We start from the raw sequence: 26,729 nt of genomic DNA, 5'->3' as shown, positions 1-26,729 counted from the left end.
AGTTTAGGAATGCATTTCTACTGGACAGGCTGGACCTTAGCTTCAGTAATCTGGCTAAACTGACGAATCCTTCTTTTAGACATCTTTGGAGTTCGAGTACGTGTTCTCAACCGCTCCTAGTAAATAACACCATACGCCTACGAACTAAAAGTGAAGGCCAAGTGTTTGCGTGCGAAGGCTAGCCGACCAGTTCTCGCATGTTCTGGCCCTTTAAGAGCGCACAGCTCTGCTCCACTATTCGGATCCAAGTGGGAAAGTAGCGGCAGCTTCCCCCTCCAGGAACTACGCGCTCGCTCACGAAGTAGCGGCTGCCGTCCGCTCCTCGAGCTGAAGCGATTCGCGGCGCGTTTTCTTGGAGCTCCGTAGAGGCAGCTCCCCTCTCTCTCCTCTCTACCGTAAACGTGCCACTGGGCGACTATGCGAGTGTCCGCGAGCGTTTAGGAATGGCTGCAGACGTGAGCAAAGCGACGCCACCGGAGGGGAACGAGCGCATCCAGCATGCTTCTGCAAAAGACGCTGCCGGGGGACGCACGCGCCCACGGCTCGGTTGGGCTGCATCGACTCTACTTCTGATCCTCGCGGTTCCGTGTATCGGCGTTGGCATCAAATACTACCGAGACACGCAGCTGTCCACCCGCCACGTAAGAGCTGGGAGTCTTTATCGCCTTGTTTATGCTCTGGCTGCATTAACACGTAAACGCGTTTGTTTACATGACTTGGGACGCTTTTTTCCCGTAACGCATCGAAGCATTAAACACATTGCGTGTGCAACTTAAAGGCAAGAACATTAACACGTTGATGAGCTTTAAAACTCCCCATCGCATCGGCCGCCCAGGTCCCAGGCCCACACGCTAAGCTATTTCGTGCGCGTCTTCGCCACGTATTGCTGCGCGAGAGCCGCCGTTCTACTACTGCCGCGTGTGCTCGCGGATGTTTGCGCGTGCCCCTCGCTTTACGAGGGGACGTTCTCCCACGCGCGCGGGGCAGCTCGCGCCCTCCATTAGAGAGGGCTCTCCTCGCACATACTCACAGCCTGCACGCGCTTCCACTCTACGAGCTGGCCCGAGCTTTTTCGGAGTTGAACTTCTTTCCCCTCTGTGGTCCCGTTATTTGCGGTACAGCCAATAATGTCAGTTTTAGTTTCCTAACATATAAAAGGGGAAGAAAACATAAAATGCATTTTCGAGCGCCAGTAGACGTGCGAAACGCACCGTTGCCAAGGTTCCTGTGGTCCTGTCTTGTCCATCAGGAGGTGGGGTTGAAGACGCTGGGACCGGAGGGACTGTTCCTGTTCTCATCTCTGGATGCTGATCACGACCTGTTCCTCAGCCCTGAGGAGTTCAAACCCATTGCAGAGAAGCTCACAGGTTCAGTACTCAGTCATTTAGCACCATTTGACAAACAAGCCCTTGTTTACGTCAGCCATCTGAAGTCGCTGATATGTCGAGTGACATCAAGACGACTATGAGCTCAGGAGCAGATTGTAACTAAGGCAAATTCCTCCTACAGACTTCCGTTTAGTGATGAACCCAGTTCAAAACTACACAATGACCTAAATGCAAACCTTATGAGCAGACACAGCAGATGACTCTCCTCCCCATGTGTCTTGCCTGAAGGTGTGGCCCCCCCTGAGTTTGAGGAAGAATTCCTCCACGACCCAGACGGAGAGACGATCACCCTGACCGCCGCCATGCAGCCGTTGTTACTCCAGACCATGACCAAAAGCAAAGATGGCTTCCTGGGGGTACTGCCTCGCGCTGCCGCGTGCCGCGCTAATGAAGTTGCAAATGTATACAAATGTATGCAAATGAATTGAACCCACATCTCTTTTGTGCCTTGTTCTAGGTATCTCACCGATCCCTGAGGGGGCTGCGATCGTGGAAGAGTCCAGTGACTCCGTCCTCCACCTTCCCTGCCTCGCATTTCAGGATCTTTCTGCCCCCAAAGGGCAAAGGAGAGCTGGGGGAGGCGTGGTGGATCATACCAAGTGAGCTCAACATCTTCACTGGCTACTTGCCCAACAATCGCTACCACCCCCCCACCCCACGTGGAAAAGAGGTACAGTGTGCGCCGGCCTTCACTATCGAGCTTCTTCGAGCAGAAGTCTCTTCATTGACTAATTACGTCAGACTGTTGACTGTTGTTCTGTCCGAAAGTTTCTTTCAGTGCAAGAAGAACCACAAATCCTGTTTGTAAGTTCTGGAGGAAAAAAAAGCAGAGCGAGATCTGTTGTCCTATTTCCGAGTGGACGCTAGGAGAAATGTATCCCTCTCCTTTTTTCTGTTCCAACAATCCTATAGTTTATCCGTAACCATAGACCAGCCGCTGGACGTGAGGGAGTGCTGTGTTAACGTGCACCAGAAAGCATCTCCTAGCTTGACTTTCCTTAAGCCGAGATTCTTGTGTGCACCTCTAAAAATGTAACGCGTGCTTGTCCAGCGTGCGGTTGTGGGTGCCTGATCTCTCTATGACTGTAGCTGTGGCAGCAAACGTGGAGGAGAGATCAGTCAAAGAGAGAGAGACCAGCCAGGAGAGCAGTCTCTCTTCTGGGTTACAGTTTGGACCTTCATCTCAGAAGATGATGAGTAGTGCTTGTAATTTCAAGATCACCAATACACTATTTAACATTGTTTTTTGTCGCCAGTGACTGAACGTACACGACTGTCGGTGAGAGTTTTTGAGTGCTCTCGGTTCTTGTGTTCCGCTCAACTTGGGAGTGCAGATGTGTGTGTGAACTCTGAGTGCGTGTGTGTACCTCTAGCTCACCTGGTAGAGCAGGTGAAGAGTCTACCAGCACCACGCTCGCGTGTTGTCGTGGCGATATAGACGAGCCTCTGGCAGATTCTGTGAGCGTAGCACAGACGGGCGTCTTCTCTCTGGGTCTCTGCAGGTCCTGATCCATTCTCTGCTCAGCATGTTCCACCCGCGGCCCTTCATCAAGTCCCGCTTCGCCCCGCAGGGTGCCGTAGCCTGCGTGCGAGCCGTCAGCGACTTCTACTACGACATCGTGTTCAGGTGGCGGCCCGCTCCAAGGAACACCCCCTCAACACTCCACCCCTTCTGTTTCATCTGTTTATTTCTCTAACCTTTTATGCAGCAATCAAGTCGTTCCTCATCCTGTGTCCAGTTAAATGAAATGTTCAAATACCATGTGTCATGTAACGGTGATGTAACGGCCCGTTACATTCTAGAACCTCGCTGAGGATTCTAGAACAGCAGGTTTCACAGATCAGCTTTTGTGTCCTCAGATGAGTCCAGTCAGACCCTGGCCTGGTTAAAGGAAGCATTGAAGCAGATAAACTCCATTAACGGAAGATAATTGGCAAGCTGACCTATTCGTTCATCCAGACTAGGGAAATATTTATTTTGGATCATAGTAATAACATTCAGAAATCATATCAACAAAGCACTACCTCTTTCCTGGGCATCTTCTCTCATTATTATTGGCTTACAATATTATTTTTTCTATTATCAACTTCTTGTTAACGTTCCAAGAAGTGCCGTCACACCAGTGTGACTTTACCATCAGTGACAACAGGCTGCGCTCAGTTTAAACCAAAATCTTCTTATAAAAGATGTAAGAACCAAACAGTTTTGGAAAAGTCTCGGATCCCCTCTAGAAACCCCAACAGAAACGTGGTGTTTCTGACTGCAGGATACACGCTGAATTCCAGCTGAATGAAGTCCCGGATTTCCCCTTCTGGTTCACACCTGGCCAGTTCACTGGTCACGTCAGCCTCTCCAAAGACGCCTCCCATGTCCGGGCGTTCCATCTCTATGTCCCTAATGACAGGTCAGTACCTTTACCCACTCATGTCGCTGGGTTACTTGCGCTACCGGTTTTACAGACCAGCCGCGTTCTGATACACGTGGGATTTGCGTCGTGGCCGGTTCGCTCGGCACTAGTTTGAGAGGCAGAACAAAATTCTGGGAAACGCTCCTCCCAGGAGAGTTCCAGAGTGGAACTGAGGATTGTAGACCGTCTGATCGGTGTGTTGGCTCTTCAGATCTCTGAATGTGGACATGGAGTGGCTGTACGGTGCCAGTGAGAGTAGCAGCATGGAGGTGGATATCGGCTACCTGCCACAGGTACGCACAGGTGTGTGTGGGCACCTGCCAAACCACAAACTGCATGTGCAACTTGTATAATGAAAAAGGGGGCGGGGCCAACGCAATTGGAAACGCTTCCTAGACTAATTCTGTATCTGCTACTGAGAGAAAACTAACTAACATGGATTTCAGGGTGAGTGGTTCTCTGCTGCAAACTCTACTCTAGCGGCGAGGGATTTCTAGGCAGGACGTTTTTACGCACCGCGGTGCTGACTTTCAGATGGAGCTGCGTGCAGCCGGCCCGTCCACGCCCTCCGTCGTCTACGACGAGCAGGGCAACGTGATTGACAGCCGGGCGGAGGGGGGAGAGCCCGTCCAGTTCGTGTTCGAGGAGATCCGCTGGAGCTCCGAGATCAGCCGGGAGGAGGCGGCCCGGCGCCTGGACGTCACGTTCTACCCCTTCAAAAAGGTGGGCCTCCAAATTCCGCGCGTGCCGTAAAGTCGGATGTATCGGCCCGTTGCGTTCTCGAACCACACTGAGGATTCTAGAACAGCAGCTTCCATGGTTCAGCAGTTACACGTCGCTCGGAGCCCGTCGAGATGTTTGAGTTCCTCTCCTTCCTTCGTTAGGTCCCCTACCTGCCTTTTGAAGAGGCCTTCAGCAGAGCAGAAGCGGAGAAGAAACTAGTCCACTCCATCGTCCTCTGGGGGGCACTAGACGATCAGTCCTGCTGAGGTTACAATGAATGCGTCTTGGCACATTGCAAAACACAAGCTCTCAAATATCAGTGCCACACGTGGAGGAAATAACATGAGTGCTACTGAGCACGTGACACTCACCTTATGTCACGCTGAGAAAAGATATCTTCCCTTAATACAAGTTTAAATGTCCCCCCACGTTGGCCAAGTAGCTGTGCATCATTTAGGCAATCGTATGGAACCTCAATTTTATCTGAATGTTGTTTTTTCTGCTGCAACACAACATTCAACCTTTCGGTTGAATGGCACAGTCAAGCACAGTGCAGTCATCCATTACAGATTCATATCAGAAAAGCTTATATTTATTATTCATTTAATTCTTCTTCGTTATGATGTCGTTAGAAATCGACGTGGGGTTTTGAGGCTTGTACATCGGTTTGTGCTGATGCCCTCTATGTCTCTGCCGTGCGCGTCTGCAGGTTCGGGGCGAACTCTCCGGGAGACAGTTCTGGAAAGTTCGCCCGTGCTGGCCTTGCTCAACCAGAGCTTCATCAGCAGCTGGTCTCTAGTCAAGGAACTGGAGGAGCTAAAGGTGAGGCCAGTTGCCGCTCGCTTGCCTGCTTTGACATTGGTTTTGTCTGGGTCACTGGATTTGTCAAGGGAGGTTGCGTATCTGAATTTCTTAAGACCAATCACTGAGGATTGTGAAACAGGACAGTAGAAATGACGTTTTGTTAATTTTCCTTTTTTTAAAGATCTTATGTAGTTTGAAATTGTGTTGAAACCATGACTGACTAAACAATAATTTAGTAATCCATAATTCCAGTGCAGAAGCTCTACGCTCTGCAGATTGTACATAATCCAACGCTCCTGCTCCAGGGTACGGTCTACCCCAGCATCTGAATATCAGAGCCCCATGTATGAGATTAAGACTGTAGAGGAGTCTCACAGCATGGGGCCCCCCCATGTAAACAGGATCATTTTATATAAGCACGGATCATAACTCAAAGCACATAACGTCTAAAAATGGCATTGTTGACGTCACGTGAAATTATAGAATTGGTGCATAATCATGAGAAATAATCCATATTTAAAATAATTCAGCATGCAAAACAAGTAATCTAGAACATTTCTATGTGAGCACTGACATCAGTCCTCCTCCTGTACAGGCTGATAGGCAGAATCTGGATTTGAGTGAAAAGGCGCGTTTACACCTGGAGAAGTACAGCTTCCCCGTGGAGATGATTGTGGCGCTACCCAACGGGACAGTGGTGAGTCTGCGGTCCAACGTACCCTTCACCACTAGGGTACGTTTGACAGTATAACGGCTGTTTTGTAATGTGAAGAAGAATCACTGCTCCTTTAACGAGTCTATCCCGGTGGTTTAGTCCAGGAACAGAACTGTGCACAGGAGCTTGTAGGAACTGGCTCAGAGAAGTGTTGGCCAAAATAACTAGCAAGTGGTTTTAACATTTGTTTACTTACAAACCAAACAAAAGCTCAACACTGATAATTGCCTCTGCTTAGTGGTTGTCAGTGACAAAATTCCCAGAGGGCCAATTTAACACACGTTAAAATCTACCTTCTAGGGGATTTTAAAGTCCTGTTCACATAGTAGGAACCTAAAGCTCAAATCATACACTGATTTAAGCAAAGGAGAGAGATCAAGCTGAACATTCCATAGCAATGACAATATTTCCTATATATGAAAAAAGTGAATTATAGAGTGCATAAATTAGCAACTTTTGCAATTTTGCAGTCACTGGTTTGTAATGATGTTCTCAAAAACATAAAGAGGACTGAATTTCGATGGACATGTACTTTTACTAAACAGTTGCCCGTGACACGTGTTGCTAGTTAAGTCTCACACTGAACTTCTGAGATTGAGAGTGAAGTCGTAGCAAAGCATTTCCCTCGTCAGGTCCACCACATCAACGCAAATAACTTCCTGGACCAGACGTCCATGAGGCCTGAAGAAGAGGGGGCGACGTCCTTCAGCTTCACAGGGGGTTTTGAGGACCCCTCCACCTCCACATACATCCGCTTCCTTCAGCAGGGCCTGGAGAAGGTCAGAGCATACCTGCCATCATAAGAGCACAGCTGACCCTGGTGTGTGTGTGTGTGTGAGAGAGAGAGAGAGAATGAAAGAGAAACGTACGTGACATGAGTCACCCCCCAAGTCTAACACGGAGCGTACCGGGGTCTGTACTCAGCCCGTCCCGTCACGGGGTCCGTGGTCGCTGTCGGACATAGTGAGCATCCAACTAATGTCCGTCATGTTACGCGTTACCAGAAACGCAGATTAAGAAGAGGCTTTGCCCCCTACTGTAAACCCGGGCTTGGGGCTTACCCCGTTACCGTGGGCCCGTGTGCTGCGTCTGAAGGTCTGTCCCGAGGTGAAGCTGACCGACACCTGGCCTGGCGACAAGCGCACGGAGAAGCCCTCGCTATTATCAGATCATTCTCGTGTCTCTCTTCACACGTTCTCATCGACTGCCTCTTTTTATGTTTTTGTTCCTGTTATTGTGGTTGCTGGTTTCTGTCGGATGCCAGCGATGTGTGTGTGTGTGTGTGTGTGTGTGTGTGAGATATTCACAGAAGGATGTGTTGCTTAGTGAAGGATTGCAGCAGGGTGTGTGTAACAGAGCCGAAGGGCCTGTGTCTTCCTGGATGAGAGCAGTTTGTGATGAGCTGGTCTGAAAGCTTACTGGGGCGGGACCAGGCCTGATGTCACTGTTTGAATCCAGGGAGGCGGCATGCGCGTGGACTCTCGTGTGTGTGTGTGTGTGTGTGTGTGTGTCTGTACACAGCACAGAATCCCAAACGCTGCGCTGCTAACAAGACTGCTGGAAGGCATCTGTATTGGCTCCACTACGATCAATAACGTGTAGCCACATTCAGAATGAAGTGTGTGTGGGATGATGGTGGAGGTCAGTTTAAAAGTAGCTTCTGTCTGGTCAGACGGGGGGACAGGTGTCCCTGGGGTTGGTATGGGCTTTGATTGAGTCACTTCTGTTTAAGCTCTTCCTGTGGCCTGGATTGATGTCCCTGTGTGAGTGCGTTTGCTCTTCAGATGAATTGCCACATCTATTAAAATAAAAGTCCTTTTGTAAATTATGCTTTTGTTCATTTTGTTGGAGTAGTTTTACAAAAACATTACAAAAATCAATGATTCACTTTTCACATTTAATTCATATGTACATTTTTAAATTTATTTAGCTGTGCGAGTTGTGCAGTAGCAGATACGTTTGTGCATGGATAACTCAATTGTTAGTTACTGTACAGTTTCTAGAACAACGTAAAGTGTTTTCCCCTTTCCAAGTACAGATTCAACGTGCCATCTGGGAGGTTGTGCCGCTTGTTCAGGTAAACATCACTTCCTGTTATTGTACAGGACCTAATAACAGACAGAAAATCCAAACCCTTCATCTGTAGAACGCGAGTGCTCGGTACGGGATTGAGTATGTGTGCGGAGTGTGCCCCGAGTGTGCCCCACGTGAGTGGGACAGGCGTGTGGAACGTAAACGCTCACGTTAAAACAGCATTTCTCTCCTAGGCTCCAGGCAAGGTTTGATTTGGTGTGAGCAAAAAAAAACCAAAAGTTGGGCGTCAACACTTTTTTCGATCATGAGCTTGGAGCAAAAGTGTGCCGCGTGGGAGGGCAGAGGGCAGAGTACCTGTTGAACTGTCGTAGAGGCAAAAGGTCGTGACCTCCGGAGAGGTGTGTCCCTTTTATCCGTACTGATCCAGCACCCAGGTGCACACTACAACCTCAACATCCGTATACACGCCACACGGCAGCAGACGGATCGTAACGTGGGGAAAAAGTGTCGGTTTGACAGCAATGATCCCACTGTGAAATTCCCTCAGCTCCAGAGGTACGCGGTCGGGGAATTCCGTTCAGCGGGAATACCACCATTGTCCTCATCGTCATCTGGCCCAATCTACGAGCAAAGTTTCTCACAGTCCTTGGCGGCGTTACGATCGTCTGGACTCTCGGAGAGGGCCTTCGTGAAGTTCTGCGGACATGTGCTGGGACTCCTGGACTCACCAGAAGGTCCAGGCCTCGAGCTGCAGCACGCGGAAGTCGCTCGCCTCGGACAGGCTGCAGTTGCTGAAGGTGGCGCAGGGGTTGCTCCGGCCAAGGTACAGCGTCTCGTCCAGCCACAAGCCAAAGTGCCCGCTGGGTGGAGAAAGGGTGGGGGTTAAAATACTCGTGCTGTAGAGGTTAGTACCAACCGCAGCGGACGCAGAACACGAGGTCTCCAGAGAAACGGACGGCTCAGACGGAGGTCCTTCGCCACCTGTGCGAGGACCTCCGTCTGATAGAGGAGGTTTGTTTGGAAACCTGGAGGGTTTCATAAATAAATTAAATATCTACAAAAGTGTCCAAGTCCCCACTGGCACACAGTTTGTAAGGGCGAAGCGAGAATCAGACCCTACCTCCCTCCGCCAATGGCAAAAGAGTCGAGGTCTCCTTTGATGAAGAAGGAGTTTTCACCCGTCCAGCGGAAACACTGACAGTAGAACGCAGAGAGAAAACGGGTTAGAGAATATGTTACACGGTACGGAAAACCGGAACACTTCACTGTATGCACCGAGGAGACACGAAGGCTCATGGTTCTCAAACCTGGCCACAGGAATATTCTGGGATGGGCCTCACCTTGAAGCGGGGGTGGAGCAGAAAGAGGAAGGATTCTCCCGTACCGTAGAACTTCTCACTCGGACACAGCGGGTGAGAGAGGAAGGCGCCAAACGCCTGAGAGAGGGAGACACGCGAGAGAAATAAAGTTAACTAGATGTATCTGAGCAGATGGATACACGAGTGTGAAGAAATAAACAAGGAAAGTTGTTATTCCCAGTTTGTTTATTACGGCCCGCGTACATCAGCGTGTGCGTCTGACCTGCTGGTTGTGATCTCTGATTATGAGCAGCACGGGCGAGTCAGATGGACTAAGTCTCCTGTAGAGTGTTTTGAGGCTGGAGCCGTGCTGACTGGTGCTGTACGCCAACCTCCACGTGTGCCCCACCGTACGCGCCGGCAGCTCGCCCGTCAGCTGGGCAGGAGAGGGAAATGTCACCAACAGGATGTTTACACACAACCCAGCCCGTAACGGAGATCTCCACACAACATCACGATATCACGCTGTTGATTCTGGACTGCGAAACTCCGTTGAGGATGTGTGTGTTCTCTCTGACATCTTCTCTGTGTCAAGTGTGAAGTAATGCTGTTAATTCCCTGTAGCGCGGTGTGTGTGCGTTTGTTCTTACCTCTCGGACTTGCTGTGCGTCCAGTATGAGGCTCTGTTTCAGGATATCACAAAGCCCTTCTGGTTCTCTGTCTGCAGACACGGAGATCCTTGCTCTGTTGTCCTCTACACACACCATCTACACACAGATACAACAGTGGCTGAATCACACACACACACACACGGGCAAGCTATTTCCAGAGAAATAACCAGGAACTCTCAGTGTTCCAGGAATACCCCCTAACCGCCACACACACACACCATCCTGTGACATGTGATATAAATCTTTTAAACACCAGCACTGCCAAACCACAAACGTCCGGTGACGTCCTGCGTTTCCACCACCGTCATCTAACTGCTTTGCCATGTCTCCCTTACACTCGTTACACACACACACACACACCTCCCACTCGTCCCCGGTATGTCCATGCCTCGGCGACCCCTCCGTCTCCCCCTCCTCTCTGTCTTCTCTGTCGTCCAGAAGCACAAAGTCGTCTTCGTCCTCCTCTTCCTCGGCACCTTCCAGGATGGACAGGTCGGGCCGGCGCTGGCTCAGGTAGGCGTAGAGCTCGTCTGACCTGTCCAGCACATGGAAGGGGAAGTCAGGGATCAAATACACCGCAAGGCACAGGAACCCTCAGACACAGTTAAGCTAACGTGCGTTTCATTCTTTGTCCAGCTCTTCTAAGCAAAGAGACCAGGGTGCCGTGTTCCAGCAGTCCTCCAGGGGGAGCCCACCAGTCCAGGACCTCGATAATAGTCATGGTTTTAGGCCAGGCCCTTTGGTGCTGCTCTGTGAAGCCCTGCCCCCTCTTACTTCTCCTGCTGCAGAGCGAACCAGGCGTCTCGAAGGGGCGTGGTCTTGGCCTTGCTCAGCTCCAGCGCAGCGAAGCCCCTCCTCCTTGTGGTCGGCTGCTTCTGACGCATCCTCACAAACATCAGGAAACTGGTGGAGGAACGCAGCTGTTCCCCAGGGCCTGGAGGACACCGTGAGAGAGAGAGAGAGCACACGTTAGAGAAGGAGAGGGAGAGAGCGTTAGACAATGAGAGAAAGAGGGAGGGGGGAGAGAGAGAGAGGAAGGGAGAGAGGGAGAGGGAGGGAGAGAGCTAGCAGGGTGGGCAGACAGGGTGTGCTCTCAAAGAGGACCCTGCATACAGTAAGACAGTCAGTCATGGGAGGCCTTAAGGAAGTACAGGAGATATAAATATATGCACAAATAAGAACTGTTGACACTTAAGTGACATCAGCCTTGGCGTTTGGTTATTCTTGTGTGTGCTTGAATTAATGTAGCTGTAAACTAGCACACAAAGGGTTAAAATGTAAATTTTTTTAAAAAAAAATTCTGGTTTTGCATTTCCAGTTGCAAAACACTTCAACCATACAGATCTCACTGTGTTCCTTTTTGTGGAGATGCGCTTTGGCACGCGCGCGCACACCACACGCAGCTTACCCGAGAGCCGCGCTTCTTTCTGCACCTGCGTGGGTTCTGCGCTGGCCCCGATCCCTGTGTCCACTCCTCCACAGCAGAAGGTGGCAGCACTGTTCAGCATGCCCGCCCCCAGCACGAGGTGCTCCAACTGCCGCTCCACCTCAGCCATGTCCTGGCTCTCTCCGCCCACGTCCTCGCCTGCTCCTGCCTCCAATCCCACCCCCAGGTCTGACATCACCGTGGGAACGGTGGGTGTTTTAGTCTGGGTCGTCTCCTTGTCGAGAGTTTTTGAAGCACGGTGCTTCCATGCCCTCTTGCGACCTTTCCACCTGCATAAACAGTGGGAGGGTGATGATAGACCCTTCTTAGTGGGTTCAGGGTCTGTGTTTACAAATACTCCCAAGCGGAGTGTGGGAAATGACGGACAGGACAGACCCAGCTACGCCCGTGTGCCTGCTGGCTGCGTTCCGAGGCTCATTTCAAAGACTTTGTGACAGGACAACCACTGCATGCACACCGCCCCATCAAAACACAGCCAGCATCCAGCAGCCGAGAGTGTTTGTTATTCAGTACTGCAAAAACACTGAAGGACCTTAGTGAAGCCTTAGTTTAAGGGTTAAACAGACATGAGCCCTTGTGTGACAGCTGTGTTCGGCGAATGCCGCGGGCGGACGTGCTTTAAAGACACGCATCTGTAGAAACATTCATCAAACCACTGAGCAAATTCAAACCTGCAGCCACACTACCACATGGAGGACGAGATCAGACAGGTCTGATCTAAAATGTTAGACTGGGAAATGTTAACCTACTCATGAAATTATCCATCATCACAGAACACTTTAATATTAATGTCAGCTAGACAGGTGGGTTGACCTCACCTGATGCTCAGACATCTTCACAAAGGTGTGTAGTGCTCGATGGCTAACGGGTACTCTCAGTTAACTGGTACCTACTTCTGTGTGGAGCAGCTGAAGTGAACATGGGAGATATCGGAGAAGAAGGTGATTGATGTGAGGTTGTCCAATAAGCAGGAGAACAGGTACTCCTCACAGCCATTCTCCTGTACCAGGGGGAGGGTCTTATGAGGATCGAAGAAGATCTTATTGGGTGTCACCAGCAGAATCCCAGAAACCACTCCCTACACAGAGTAATGGGGAGAGAGCGAGAATTCATTACCATTAAAAAATGGTAATAAAAAGAATCACATGCATATCTACTTGTCACTAGTAAAAATGATATCACCTCCATCCATTTTCAACGTTTGTGGTATATTAGTTTATGAATGAAATGCATTGGTGCTCACTTTACGGTCAGTGATGAAACGGCAGAACAGCTTGAGGTATGGCATGTCCGCTGGCCCCGCCCCCTGTGTGCACTCAGGCGGCAGAGCCAATAGGCACAGCTGTCCATCAGGCATAGGCACCGCCTCCACATCCTAACGACAATAAACACCAAGAGATAAGATCCTTAGTGCTAATGTGTCCTATAATAAGAGTTAAGATAATTAAAGCAAAAACAATCACCACCGTAGCAAACTTCATTTATATAACACCCTGATCCATTTTAAACTTGTGTTATTAATTTATGAATGAATACATAAACTGAGCTTTGACTCAACACAGCGGCACTGGGGATTATCGCAGTGTTCAGACTCGCCTCTGAGCTTGTGAACCACTGACACACACACACACACGGTAGTTGAGCTGGACCAAGCTAATTGTGAGCTAAGCATCAAAACCAGCTGTGTAGACATACATCCAAAACACAAGCGCCCTTCAAGCTAGTGGTTGACCGATATATCAGCCGGCCGATGATCCAAAACCGCCTACAGGCACAACGCAGCGGGTGCTGTGAAATAGCGAGTACCAATGCTGGAGGTGACGTTTCCTGAGAGAAACGGTAAAACTTTAATTTCTCTCTTTCAAAGAATTAACCAAGCTTAATTAACTTAAGTAAATTAACTTAATAGGTCTCGCAACATATTCAGTGTTTATTGCATGCATAATTGATTCCGGTTATTTAGTGACAATGTGAATAATGTTATTTGGGAATTGAAATGTTAGCAAGCCTTTAACCAGTTAAACTAGCTAACTCGCTTACAGGGCTCAAAAAACTGTTATTCTCGTCTCATCTCAACAATCTGCTGTCATAAGCAATCGATTTGAGTTATACGATACCCAACGTTAGCTACAGTAGGTTGCATCAGCTAATGGGAAATGTTGGCTTAGGTTAATAGGACTCTGAAAGCTAAAATTAATGTCATCAACTTTTAACTTTCCACCAACATGTTGGGGAACAAACGTTAAGGGTTTCTAGCTCTGTGTGTGTGTGTGTGTGTGTGTGTGTGTGTGTGTGTGTGCGCATGCGCGCGCCAACTATTGACAGAATCTCCACCCGGCCACATTGTCACCTCTGGTCACGTGTTGGATGAGCAGGCTGTGTAAACTAAGTTAGCTTTTCTTCCATTTGTTTGATCGCTCAGATGGACTCGGTTACAAGCCAAATAATCAGTCAACAAACCCAAACAAACGTACATAATCTACTTCAGTTTAGGGAAGGTGGGGAAACAGTTGTACTGTAACTCTCATGCACCTGCTGGTTTTTATAGCCCATGGACACTCATTTAGCAATTTTGGGTCTTACTTATTATTTAAATTATTTTATCAGTTGGGATATATAATCGGCCCTTAGAAATCCCGTATGGGTTGACCAGCAGTAAACACAAAGACAGGTCTCTGCTTAGCTAATGTTCCCCAAATACACGCAGATACTCACCAGCAGCTTGTCATACTCCGCATCTGTGGACGGAGACACAGGGGTGGCTGGGGTCATGGCCCCCAGGCTGGGCTCCGAGCCAGAGTAAGGGGGCGTTGCCGATAACTGTGGGATGCAGTGCCGCCGAAGTCGAGAGGTGAGGAGAGACATTGCGACCGGGCGACTCAGACAAAGGACTCACTACTTTAAACAGCAACACAATTCTTTCACTTCCTCTTCCTTTCTGACACATTGTGACATCACACAGTTGACTGGGGGCACTGATTACATGTCACACTTCAACAAATGTAAATAAGACGCTGATAAGATAAACGTGCAGTGAAGTCTTTCACCCTGAATATCAGTCATATAATGCAAGACCACGCACTTGTTTTACTTGGTGCGGTTACTGTTCATTTTATTCTTACACAATGAGAAACAAGGTACTAGTGACAGATGTGATCAGGGACGTGAAGTCAGGTTAGTTCAGACGTGTCAACCAAACACTAAACCATTAAAACAACAAAGCAGAGCCAAAAACTCCCTTCCGGCTTCACGCAGATTTCACTAAATTCATAATATGAGCTACCTGCAGTTGGCCATGAAGGAAAGAATGACAGAAGAAGATGCACTCCTGTGTGTGTGTAAGAGGGTAGTACGGGTAGACAAATGCACACCTGCGTGTGTAAGAGGGTAGTACGGGTAGACAAATGCACACCTGTGCGTGTAAGAGGGTAGTACGGGTAGACAAATGCACACCTGTGCGTGTAAGAGGGTAGTATGGGTAGACAGGGTGTCTCCTTGTCTCCTGCTAAACTGAGAGGCCACACTAAATACAGTGTCCTTGCGATGAACCTGTATAACACAGACACACAGCTAAGCATAAAAATGTGCAGGAATAACTAAACATTCTAAAAACATCAATGTGAAATGGCGAATATCAACGAAACTGTGTCTTGATACATCGATTGGACATGAAAAGACATTAAAGGACAAGGAGCACGATACTGTGGTGTGGCGGCAGACTTAATCCAAGCAGGCCGAGTGCTGTCTGCTGATCCAGCCTGACAGACTACGGCAGCACGCGCCTCCCGTAGTGAAAGGCCTGCTCGAGCCACTGGACCCCGGAGCTCGTCTCAGGATCAGCCTGTGGATCTGCTTCAGGGTGAATTCGCAAGAAGATTTGCGCAGTCAAGCAGAAAAAGAGGAAAAAAACCGCTGGCGAACACAACGCTGGCTCTACAGCTAACCCGTCTGAACACGCCGTTCCTTAGGGCAGATACGCTACCACGGACTACGATCCGTTTGAGTGTTTTCGTTGTCTAAAGAGAAACAGAAATTTAAGAGTCCGGTAGACAGAAGAGCACAGAAATGGATCGTTAAGAAGCGGAAAAGCGCCGCCTGGCCTGATCGCCTGCTCGGATGAATCCTGTTTTCAAGAATGAACGGAAATGCGCATGCTTTGTCTAGTCCAACTCTGGCACACGATGCCTGTCTGCTTTCCTGAGTGCTGGCTGTGTGTGCTGCAGCCCTAAAGGTCTTTAGCGCAAACTGTCACACAAACTGTCAGCCTTGGACAACACACTCACTGGACACGTCATTTATCCACCTGCCTTCTACAAGTTGCTGATATAACAATATTACAGTGTGTGTTCCATGTCCACTAGTGTGTCATCAGATCAGTTTCTGACCACAGGGTCACTCTTGGCTGGACAGGTGTGGGTATAAGACCACTGTGAATGAACCTTGACCCCCAACTACAGGCCTGCGTCTGACACCAGCACAACACCCCCCAACCACACAACCTCCGTGCCGGTGAAAGTTCTGTTCTGCGAATATGTTCCACAGCCCAAATCACACGCAGGCTGCAGCTGGCCTGTGGCCTGAGTCTGAGCTGTGATGGACAGCCTGCAGAGAGACCCATAAATTATTAACAGCCTGTAACTACAGCTAGGAAATTCACCTGTGAGCCAGGCACACCCAATAACACGATTGCAGAGTGTACACGCAAAGCAGGCCCTCCTAATAAAAGCAGAAGTCAAATCATCCTTTGCCTAACCTGGTTTCTCTCATAGAAACAAAAGTAACAGGATTACTGAAGCGTTCCATCGGAGCAAGCCACAGTACAACCATCGTAAGACAGGACGCAAAAGAACCGAAAGACAGAGGGAACCTGTTCTACATCTCTGACAGAGGAGTGTCTCAGTTTATACAGTCTAAAAAGGAGTTATTTCAACGGGAAACAAAACCGCATATGCGGCTAGTCGCCGTGGTAGCAGCGCCACTCTACGTAAGCCCTTTCTCTGTGACGGTTTTCACTAGGAGAAATGCCAGCAGCTCACGTGCACGAACACACACAGATGTGTTGCCAACGTCAACGCCGAGTTTGGTCGTTACCAGAGGCTTCTTAGGCCAAGACTCCACACGGGAAAACTTCTGGAGAAATTTCAGAACTTCCATAAATCCGAGGGACAAATAACCCTTAACCCATATGCTGTCGGAACACAAGGGCTGATGGGTCAGTGCATTTGACCTTTGATCAGTGACAGTCTGGGAGTTTGATTGTTCAACATGACGTAACGTGAGAGCGATGGTATCTGTGGAGCCAGAGAAGAGTGCGTGTTTCTGTGGGTCATGCCATGTGTTTGTGTGCATGTTCATGTTTGTGCAAAGTGTGTTCTCACGGACATTTGTTTGTGTGCATGTGTGTGTATGTATTTGTGTATGTATGTGCAAGAGTGTGTTCACATGCACATTTATGTTTGTGTGCATGCGCCTGTTTGTGCGTGCGTGCATGTATGTATGTGGCTGTTTGTGTATGTGCATGCACATGTTTGTGCGTGCGTGCATGCATGTGGCTGTTTGTGTATGTGCATGCACATGTTTGTGCGTGCGTGCATGCGGCTGTTTGTGTGTGTGTGTGTGTGCTATTCTTACCCCTTGCTCATTTCCACTGCTTGACTGGACTGTTGAAACATCGCATGGGAGCGTAGCCTCTGTAAGCACAAAACTCTGTCTGAGAACAAGTCTCCTGCACACCTGCTGTTCTGCTCCAGCACCTTGCAGCTCCGGCTGCATCTAACGTGTGATAAAAAGCTCCACCAGGTTCAAAACAGGTCTAGTGGGGTTCAGAGCAGCATTCGGAGGGAAATTGAGTGTTGTGGGTTCGTTTGGTAGACAAAAAGAAAAAGCCACAGTTTTAGCCACAGACCAAAAAAAAAAAAAAAAAAACCTGCCTGAATGTTAAATTTAAATGTGAACTTTAAATGAAGTTGAAAAACAAAAATAGCCAGTTGAAAGAACAGTTCTTCCTGAGAGCCCTCATAAGAGGCAGACAGAAGACATTCAAGTTGGTTAAAGGCAAGCCCACATGCACACACACACACACACACACACACACACACACACACACACACACACTTCCATAACTAATCCATTTTTTCCTAAACTTGAATCTACAGAAAGAATATATTCTAAAAATAGTTTCCAAGAATGAAAAATACAATTATAAACATACTTTAAAACTAATACGGCAGTGTAATTTTTTTAACAAAACAATAATAATCATAAAAATGCATTTAATGTATTATAATGAAGTTTTTTTCCCAAATTTTCAGGTTTTACCTGCTTATGTGTCCTGTGATTCACACTGTCAGTGTGTTAGGTGCAGTTATGTGCTTACATACCTCAGCAGGTAACAAGCTAACCGGGGTTAACTTCATCTGGTCTGAGCCCAGCTCAGATGTATAGCAAACAAACAAACAAAACTAACAAAACAAACAAACAAACAATCAAACTAGAGTGTTGAAAGGGGCTTTTGCTATAACCCCCCCCCCCACACACACACACACACGGCTTGACTGTAATATCAAGTAAACGATCACGCGCTGGCTTACGGGGACGTCTTCGCCGCTATAGTGGCATTCACTCACCTTTGAGGTAATACTGCCTCAGTTTGGGGTTGCGGATGTGATGCCGAGGCATGCTGACCTCATCTGTGGCCCGAGGGCAGGGTGGGGCATCCCACTGCCCCCGGGGGAAACCCTGAGGCTGGGTGACACTCACGGGCAACCTGTCTCCGAGCCTGGGGGGGGTCACCATAAGAGACTGATCAACATACCACACCACGCCAAAGTAATTCAACATTATGAACCCATGTTTATGCTCCAGTTATATTTTTCCGTTTGATGTCAACCTGCAGATAATCTAGCAGTATCTGTAATCACAGACTCTTCCCCCGCAGCTGTTGCGTTTAATACGAGGCATTCAGGCGACTTAGATACAGTCACTGGGCAAGACACTGACGTATGCAGGTCTGGGTGAGTACCCTTCAGCGGATGTCTTAGTGAGACTCTTAGCTTATGTAACTGCTTAGCACAAACGTTGTGCTGCACTACAATGACTGAGGAGCGTGCACGCACGCAGCCGTGGCCTACTCCCTCTAAAATCGTTCCGCCACTGAACTGACCGTCAACAGGCAAAAGTCTATTGCCTGAGAACAGCTGACGCCCCCCTACCTGTCTACACGGCACATTACGTCACCAAGCAGCACGTGCAGCGCGCGAGGCGGCTTGGTTTGCGCGCAGAGCAGAGTCAGCCTGCAGCACAGCCCGTCTTTGTAAGAGTACCAGCGAGATATATATATATATATATAAAAAAAACTACGCCTCGCAGCAGCGGACACAAACACGCGTGTAACACGAGCCCAGGCTGCGCGGCACTGGCCTGCTCTTCATGTTGCCGAAGTAGCTGGCCCTGCTCGTGGCCGTCTGCTGTTTGGGCTCCATGGCTCGGGGCGACGGGTGTAGACGCAGCTGGAGCCCGGACAGCCAGCAGACCTTCAGCAGACCTTCAGCAGACGGGCTCTTCTGGCTTCAGGGCTGGCCACAGCTTCCTCCTGGTTCCCTTCGTCTTCGTCATCGTGCTCAAGGACACCTAACGCACGGTGCCGCATTTCAGATGAAATATCAGGATTAGACATCATGTTTCTCGGTTACAGGTTTACAGGCATCTTAAGACCAAATCGGACACGCCAACAGTCCCCATGGGCTCTGGCTCGTGAACCAAGCCGGAGCGTGAGGATAGCTCGTTTCTGTCGCTCGTGCCAAATAACGCCATTTAGCTGGGTATGCTAGCTAGCTCGCTGCACTACAAAACATGACGTGATTTTATTATTTACCTTTAATACATTTACCAAAACAGCACAAACAATCGCCGCTCCGTTTCACTGTCTATTTCCCAAGTATGATGACATCTGAAATAATCCCCAAACACGCTGGCCAGTCCTACAGAATAAAAGCACACCGCCGCTGCTCAGCATACCTTACTAGCGCATCCACACACGGTGGTTTATGGTGTCTATGCCGATGCAGCGGCATAAACAGAAACAGACTCAAACGGAACGATTTCTACTTGCCCGCAGTTTTAATAACGGGCCGCAAAATACACGCGTATGCCGCCACCTATTGTTAGGCGTTGCGTGCTTACGAGATTTAACCTCGCTGTCCCGCTCTTCAGCCATTAAAATATAACTCAGTATAGCCGCAATATAATCCTATAAAAACTAAAGATAATGTGCACATCAATGAACATACCATTAGATCATTTTACTCGCCATCTAAAATGATTGTACACCTTTTCTGGATCGCAACGTTAATGGAAACATTTTCCCCACAAAAAGCTTTGTTAAGAACATTTAAGGCTTAATTATTTCATGATTCATTTATAATGTTTAGTTCAGGCGATATAACACACGTATCTGTTTACTGGTAAGCAATAACTTGTGCGCTAAATTTATTTTTGTCGTTTTCAAACTTTTACTTTGTCTATTCGTTTCCTCGACGTAATATCCAATTCGAGTGGATGCTGGAGTTGGATTCCAAAATCAGCCAATCACAGCCTCGTATCGTTAACCTGCCTAGTGACCGGCTAGCTTGCGAAGCGTCCACACTGTATGTGCTGTTCTCCATCACATTGGGAAGATACATCAGCTTATCCACGATAAGAAGACGCCGGATTGTTTAAACCACCAATGGTTTGTAGTACATTAGGCTTCTAACCCGCCACGCTCGGTGTGTAGGGGTGGCGATATCTTATAGTGCTAGCTAACTAGCTAGCTAGCTAGCGTGGTAGCCAGGTAGCGACCTAGCGCTGCTCGCGAAGATTATTAGCTTGCCGTTTAGTTTCCATGGAAACTCTCAGACGGCGCTGTTTAAGGTTTAAAGTATTGACCTTTTAAAATGAGAGTCGGCAAATCCTCGAGTTCAGTGGCGAACTTCCTGGGACGCCCAGCCTAGCTAGCCTAGCCAGCGCGAGCTAACCTGTGGCATACGCCGCTGGATAGCACGCGCTCCTCCCGTTAAATCACAACATGCTGCCCGATAGACGTTGGGGCGCGAGTCACCTGTGCCGGTGCCTTCACCTGTAGCACGGAGAGCGCAGGCGCAGGGTTTGGGCGCTCGCGAGCGACGTTAACGCAGCAGAACCGCGGGCGCGAGCAGTTCGCTGACGGCTCGAGCGCGGGTCAAGCCCCCAGCGGACGCACCCCGTGCAGTTCCCTCGTTCGCGGTATTCGCAGCTGCGGTGATGTGCAGCGCAGGTGTAGCGCAGGTGTAGCACAGGCTGACGCTACCCCACCATGCCTCCCGTCTAGGTGTTCGGTGACCTCGCGGAGGAAGGATCCAGCTCGCGCTGTGTGACGATGTGCAGCGTGCCGCAGTAATTCTGTTTGTTCTGCGCAGTGCATCGCCACCTTTAAGCACGACTAGTGCGATGGAGACCGAAGCGGTGAGCTCCTTTCCTTTCCTGCCTTCCTTGCGCACATTCGTACCGGACGCCGTTATTTATGTGCGCATTTTCCAGGCGGTCATACCTATTTGGCAAAATAAACCTCACGGTGCGACCCGCAGCGTGGTCAGACGGATCGGCTCCACTCTGCCCCTAAGAGCCAGCCACAGGACATGCTTCCAGGTACGCGCCTGTCGCCATAGACTGTGTATGGTTCTTACCCGCGCGAATATACTGCAAGAAAGAGACAGCACTGTGTTGTCATTTAGTTTGTTGTAGTCTGTAGTAAATCCAGTTGTGTGTTCTTGTCTGTGGGTCAGGTCCTGCCAGGTCTTCCTTTGCTGCGACACATGGACGGCCCCTTGGTTCCTACTCTGGCCGACATCGGTTGGATCGCAGCGGACGAGGAGGAGACGTACGCCAGAGTAAGGTGTGTGCGCGCTCAGTTTCTGCATTCAGACTCGCGATTGATCCTGTCTGGCACCGCACAGCTGCTGGATCAGACTGCCATGTGCCGACTGGCCTATGCTTCCTCCCGACACTCAGGAGCGACACACGCCCCTTCAGGCACGAGTGGAGGCCGACGCCCCTGCTGGTACTCCACAGGAACTCGTCCGTGCCGAACTTCAGGCGCGAAGGCAAGCGGATGGAGGGCCTGAGGAAGCCGGGTGTGACGGCGCTGAATCAGGCTACCGCCCTGCAGGACCAGCTCAGCCGGCTGCGGGCCCAGATCGCCAAGATCGTGGCTGGCGAGTCCGGTAAGTTATGAGAGCGAAGTCTGTGTTCCCAGGCGAAATGTCCCACGTGCTCCCTGCCGAGTTAGAAGAGACGCAGGCCAGCGTGTCACCGTGTAATCTGACGGGTGTCGCCGGCGTGGTGTGTTCCAGACTCCAACCCCCTCACGCCCGAGCTGCTCTCTCCGGACGACACCACCATGGGCTTCACCATGGCCCCCTTTGAGACGTCCGCCTACCACCCCGCCCCGTCTGCCTCCTTCGTCATCAGCGACGTCACCGAGGAGGAGGAGGAGGATGTGGAGGAGGACGAGGACGGGGTGGAGGTGTCCGAGCTGGTGCCAGACCCCGTGCCGCCGGCCTCCATGACAGCGTCGGCAACCTTCGACCTCGACCACCCATCCGCGGGCTTCCGGGAGCCGGAGGAAGACACGGTGTCGCTGTCCAAGTCCACGAGCTTCGCCGACGTCAAGGACATCTTGAGGGACATGAACCGCATAAAGATCTGCAAGGACAGGCGAGTAAACGCAAGCACCGCCGTCCCCGCGTACGGACACTGTCTCTTAAAATGACGTACATAAACCAACGGAGACTAGCACCTCACACACACACACGTCCCGACAGCAGTAGTGCTTAAGAGGCGTAAATGCACACAAGTGCGGCTGGGTGTCCTGTGCTGTTGTCTTCTTGTTTGTTTAGTCCCTTTTATGTTTAAGATTACGTATGTTCGTATAAGTGGACTTTACTGCTCTGTAATCTGTGTATATTTTTGCAAAAATGCATAATTCAAATGAGTGTGTTTTTCTCTGGGGGGGGGTGTGTGTGTACAGGTTCTCTCGTGGCTGCGTGTCTCTGCGCGAGGAAGACTCTGCGACCCTGATATCAGAAGCTCTGAGGAAGAAGTTCTCTCTGAGGGAAGATGACATCATTCTGAAGAAGTAACCCGTCTCCCCCTCGCACGTCCTCGTCCCGCTCTCCATGTAAGGGCCGCGAGGAACCAAACTGAATAAAAACATATAAGACAAAAAGTGAACCCAAAAATAAAAATGGAAGTGCTGGCTGACTGTCATGTGAATCTCTCTGATGTTCCTTCACATCTGATTGCCTGTTTTTCTTTGTTTCATTACTCTTTCTTCTCCTAGACCAAGGTCTTGTTTGTCTCCCTTCCGTGCTAGGCCTGTGCCTGTGGACTGTTGCTATGGAGACCCCATAACACCCAGTCAGCAATGATGCAAACTCCAGGTTATCTGCCCCGCCCACTTTTCATGGAGGGGCCGGATCACTTGTGCTCCCTGTAGGAAACGTGTGCACGTGTCCGGACACACTCACACGCTCCAAGGTGTGTGCGTGTGTGCGCGTGTGTGTGTGCGTGCGTGCGTGTGTGTGTGTGTGTGTGCGTGCGCACGCTTGTTCCTGGTATGAAGGTCAGTTGCTGTTTTGCTCACCTCCGTGCGTGTGCTTAGTTTGACCAGGACTTTTACCGTCTGCTTTACAAAGACCACGCACGCTCCCGCACCCACGTGGGGCGCTCGCCACTTCCCAACCTTCAAACCCCACTGAGATGGTTGTCAACGGATTTGCTAGCAATTAGTTTTGTTATTTTTAACTTAATTCTTTGCCTCCTCATCCCTGTGAAATTGCGCAATAGTTACTTGAAATATTTGTTGACTGGTTTTGTCTGCAGTAGTACGTTGTGTTTTCCGTTTGATTTATAACACGGGGGGTCACGAGGGAGAGAGTGATGTGCAGGTGCTGCAGTGGGTTTTGTGTGTGACGCGCCACTAACAGTGTTGCTCTCTGGGTGCCGATGGACTGGTGCAAACTTAACTACGCGAGAAGCTCCGGCTTTTCAGAATAAACAAACAATAAGTAAATAAACAATAGTTGAGAAGACGCCAGTCAAAACGTTTCAGAAGGATCATTTGCTTTGGGTTTTTGTACAGATGGATTGGGGGGAGTAAAAACAAACCTTTTTTTAAGACGTGTGTGTGTGTGTGTGTGTGTGTGATTCTCTAAGGAACGTTGTGTGGGTTCGCTGGTGAAGATCTTGGCCTCGTCATCACTTTGTGACTAGCACGTGTGTCTTCACTAACGTTTCAAGTTCACACTTTTCTTCTGTTACCGATACGGGCTGCTTTCCTGGCCCTCGGGTCGGGTTTATGTACTGGTGGAGCTGGGAGAGTACTCAAGAGTTTAAAAACAAATAAACAACAACAAACCCATGTCAGATGTACGCGCTCATGGTTTCAGGGGGTTTGGGCTGGTGCAAGATTTTAGAGACTGACAGAGACCCTCTGTGATCCGTGAGAAGCCCTGTTCATCCAGGCAGGTCATCTACTTCTGGACGTGGGCAGGGCTTTCAGCACACTGAAACTGTTTTGATCAACATACCGTCCAGTTCCTGGCGGTAACCAGTAGACTGGCAGTTTGTGTGTTTCTTAAACTGAAGTGAGAACACTGGCCCCAACACTCAGACAGGTACCTCACTACCACCCACTGCAGCTTGGTGTTCATGACACTATTAGTGCTGCAAGCCCCGTGTGGTGTGGCTGACCTCACGAGCAGGAGGAGTTTTACACAAGCACTTTTGCATTTCTCTGACCTACAGAGCACACGAATGGTGTGATTTTCTGTTAACTTGATCCATTAGGAAGATATTAAATCCTCAACTATCAAACTGAAAAGAAAGTACTACTTTGTACACTGCATGCTTGTATGACACAAACTGCCACTACCCTCATTAGGGCAGAGAGTGGCAGTGCTCCGTCGTAATAATGTGTGTGATGCTATACTATGTGAATGTATGGCATGGAAGTTGTCTTACAGTTCTGATGTGTATGGAACCTCACGTATGATGGGTCTGCCAGTGATTAATATTGATTATTTATTGATTTATATGTATGTATATGTATGTGTGTAATATATATATGTGTGTGTACACACACACAGCGGGTGAAGTAAGTATTGAACACACCACCAAGTAAATGCAAAGAAATCAAACCATAGACGTCCGTAAATTATGTGTAATAATGAGAAATGACACAGGGAAAAAGTATTGAACACATGAAGAAAGAGGTGTGCAAAAAGCCATGGAAAGTCATGACAGCAGCTGAAATCTATCAGTTATTAGAAAGCAATCCTGCCATTTAGTGCAGATTAATAGCTGGTTCAACTGCTGGCCTATAAAAAGCTGTCTCATTACCAAGGTGCCACATAAGAAACATCTCCTGAGGGGTAAAACCTGTGCGCGCTTGCAAGACCTTTGTAACCTTATTGTTGCAAAACATACCTATGGCATTGGTTACAGAAGAATTTCTAAATTACTGAAGGTTCTAGTGAGCACAGTTGGGGCCATAATGTGGAAGTGAAAAGAACATCATTTCACCATAAACTGGCCAGGTGCTCCCCGCAAGATTTCAGACAGGAGAGTGAAAAATATCAGAAGAGTTGTCCAAGAGCCATGGACCACCTGTGGAGAGCTACAGAAAGACCTGGAGTCAGCAGGTACATTGTTTCAAAGAAAATAAGTAATGCATTCAACCTCCATGGCCTGTATGCACGCTCACCACGCAAGACTCCATTGCTGAAGAAAAAGCATGTTGAAGTGTGTTTTAAAGTTTGCTCAACAACATTTAGACAAGCCTGTGAAATACTGGGAGAACATAGTCTGGTCAGATGAGACCAAAATTTGAACTCTGGGTGTCATAAGGTGCTGCACATCACCCCAAAAACGCCATACCAACAGTGAAGTTTGGAGGTGGGAACATCATGGTGTGGGGCTGTTTTTCAGAATATGGCACTGGCAATATTAAATAAATTTCAGTAAGTGTGTCCAATACTTTTCCCTGTGTCACTTCACATTATTACACACAACTTTAATTTATGGTCATCTATGGTTGGATTTCTTTGCATGTGTGGATTTAATGGGTTGTTACCCACATCTGGTGAGAATTTCATGTCAAAAGCACCTTTTAGAGATATATCTACTTAGACAATTGGTGATGTGTTCAATCCTTATTTCACCCACTGTGTGTGTGTGTAATATATAGCTTCCCTGTGGTTCTAGATTTGGTTCTTATTCCATATTGTTGGGACAGTACGCAACTAAGCCTGAAACAACCCATCTGAACAGGTGTTGGCTCTGACCTTTCCACGGGTTGATGTCTGTAACCTGCTTTCACACATCTGTCCTCGTGTGTCTTGCTATGCATCACATACTTAGAAACAGAAGAAATCTACAACAAACAGGTTTTAATGCATGTAGAATGAGATCTGAAACGTTGGGGAAATAGGAATAATGTTGTCAGATGAAAGAGAGCGCAGAACGCCCTCTCAGACAGCGTTAAGAAAAAGTCCTGACGTGCCCAAGACTTCACATGCAGATGCAGGCGGAATTTTGGTTGAGAGGTTTCAAACAGAAATGTGAGTGCAAATGTTTCACATAGGAGTGGGTTATGTCTGTCTGTATTGTTCACATAAAATAAAAGACTAAACTTGATGGTATCTGTGGTGCCTCAAATTATATTTTTAGCATTTGACAGATGCCCTTGTTACAAAGGGCTTGCAGAATGATTTTGTAATCTTTATATAAATGTTATTTAAAAATGTTATTGTCCAGAATGTTACTATGCTAAAACCCTATATTAAAGTGTACCTTTCCCTCTATTAAAATACGTGCATTGACGCATGCGAACCACACGAGGGCAGCACCACTAAAGATGAAGGCCCGGTAGCTGGACACCACACAGCCTCGAGCCTGGACGTGTTATTCCACAGCAAACGCTCAGGAATGAAGCCGGAATCTGCAGACCCTCCCGCGTGGGAGCCGTGCGTGTCCTTAAGCACGCAGGAACCTCTACAAGCCACGGCTGCCTTGCTGAGCACAAATATATGAAACCCTTTAGATGCAGCCAGTTACTCTGCTTTCTAGCTGCAAGTGCTAGTTCGCACGTATCCTGTTGATGCAAGTTTTTCGGTTTGTCCCCGGCTAGCCCTTACCTGTGAAACCCCGTGCCATCGAGGGTCCC

General features: G+C 48.8%; 3 protein-coding genes and 1 long non-coding RNA gene across 6 annotated transcripts; 2 read left to right on the top strand and 2 right to left on the bottom strand.

Moving 5' to 3' along the window:
- Window positions 1-264: 264 nt before the first annotated feature.
- selenon (selenoprotein N) lies at window positions 265-7,863 on the top strand. Its single transcript, XM_027027081.2, has 12 exons — window positions 265-641; window positions 1,250-1,367; window positions 1,617-1,744; window positions 1,846-2,058; window positions 2,891-3,015; window positions 3,656-3,793; window positions 4,008-4,089; window positions 4,331-4,519; window positions 4,681-4,786; window positions 5,229-5,341; window positions 5,919-6,020; window positions 6,671-7,863. The coding sequence occupies exons 1-12, from the start codon at window positions 444-446 to the stop codon at window positions 6,839-6,841; spliced, it is 1,683 nt and encodes a 560-aa protein (XP_026882882.2). The 5' UTR covers window positions 265-443; the 3' UTR covers window positions 6,842-7,863.
- Window positions 7,276-24,762, bottom strand: LOC118242339. Its single transcript, XR_004776787.1, has 2 exons — window positions 23,685-24,762; window positions 7,276-7,549 (listed from the first exon to the last, which is right to left on the bottom strand). It is a non-coding gene; the product is annotated as an uncharacterized LOC118242339 (long non-coding RNA).
- si:ch211-15d5.11 (nuclear receptor coactivator 7) lies at window positions 8,500-19,517 on the bottom strand. Of its 2 annotated transcripts, XM_035532835.1 has the most exons (16): window positions 19,362-19,517; window positions 18,908-19,117; window positions 18,115-18,266; window positions 17,120-17,178; window positions 14,942-15,037; window positions 14,204-14,308; window positions 12,732-12,863; window positions 12,382-12,566; window positions 11,450-11,757; window positions 10,816-10,975; window positions 10,402-10,576; window positions 10,021-10,137; window positions 9,654-9,806; window positions 9,413-9,508; window positions 9,193-9,266; window positions 8,500-8,932 (listed from the first exon to the last, which is right to left on the bottom strand). In XM_035532835.1, exons 2-16 carry the CDS (start codon window positions 18,967-18,969, stop codon window positions 8,797-8,799), a joined length of 2,010 nt encoding a protein of 669 aa, XP_035388728.1. In that variant the 5' UTR covers window positions 18,970-19,117; window positions 19,362-19,517; the 3' UTR covers window positions 8,500-8,796. The 2 variants fall into 2 exon arrangements, with proteins under 2 accessions (XP_035388728.1, XP_026882887.2); XM_027027086.2 differs by lacking the exon at window positions 14,942-15,037 and having other exon boundaries at window positions 19,362-19,515.
- On the top strand, window positions 20,077-23,924 carry mtfr1l (mitochondrial fission regulator 1-like). 2 transcript variants are annotated; one of them, XM_035532836.1, is made up of 8 exons: window positions 20,077-20,216; window positions 20,835-20,968; window positions 21,044-21,151; window positions 21,289-21,398; window positions 21,515-21,726; window positions 21,856-22,219; window positions 22,533-22,682; window positions 22,878-23,924. In XM_035532836.1, the coding sequence occupies exons 2-7, from the start codon at window positions 20,954-20,956 to the stop codon at window positions 22,642-22,644; spliced, it is 921 nt and encodes a 306-aa protein (XP_035388729.1). In that variant the 5' UTR covers window positions 20,077-20,216; window positions 20,835-20,953; the 3' UTR covers window positions 22,645-22,682; window positions 22,878-23,924. The 2 variants fall into 2 exon arrangements, with proteins under 2 accessions (XP_035388729.1, XP_026882892.2); XM_027027091.2 differs by having other exon boundaries at window positions 20,078-20,216; window positions 22,845-23,924.
- Window positions 24,763-26,729: the final 1,967 nt, after the last annotated feature.

This window comes from Electrophorus electricus, chromosome 13, assembly GCF_013358815.1.
Source record: "Electrophorus electricus isolate fEleEle1 chromosome 13, fEleEle1.pri, whole genome shotgun sequence".
Classification (NCBI taxonomy): Eukaryota; Metazoa; Chordata; class Actinopteri; order Gymnotiformes; family Gymnotidae; genus Electrophorus; species Electrophorus electricus.
This window is presented reverse-complemented; position numbering and strand designations above follow the sequence as displayed.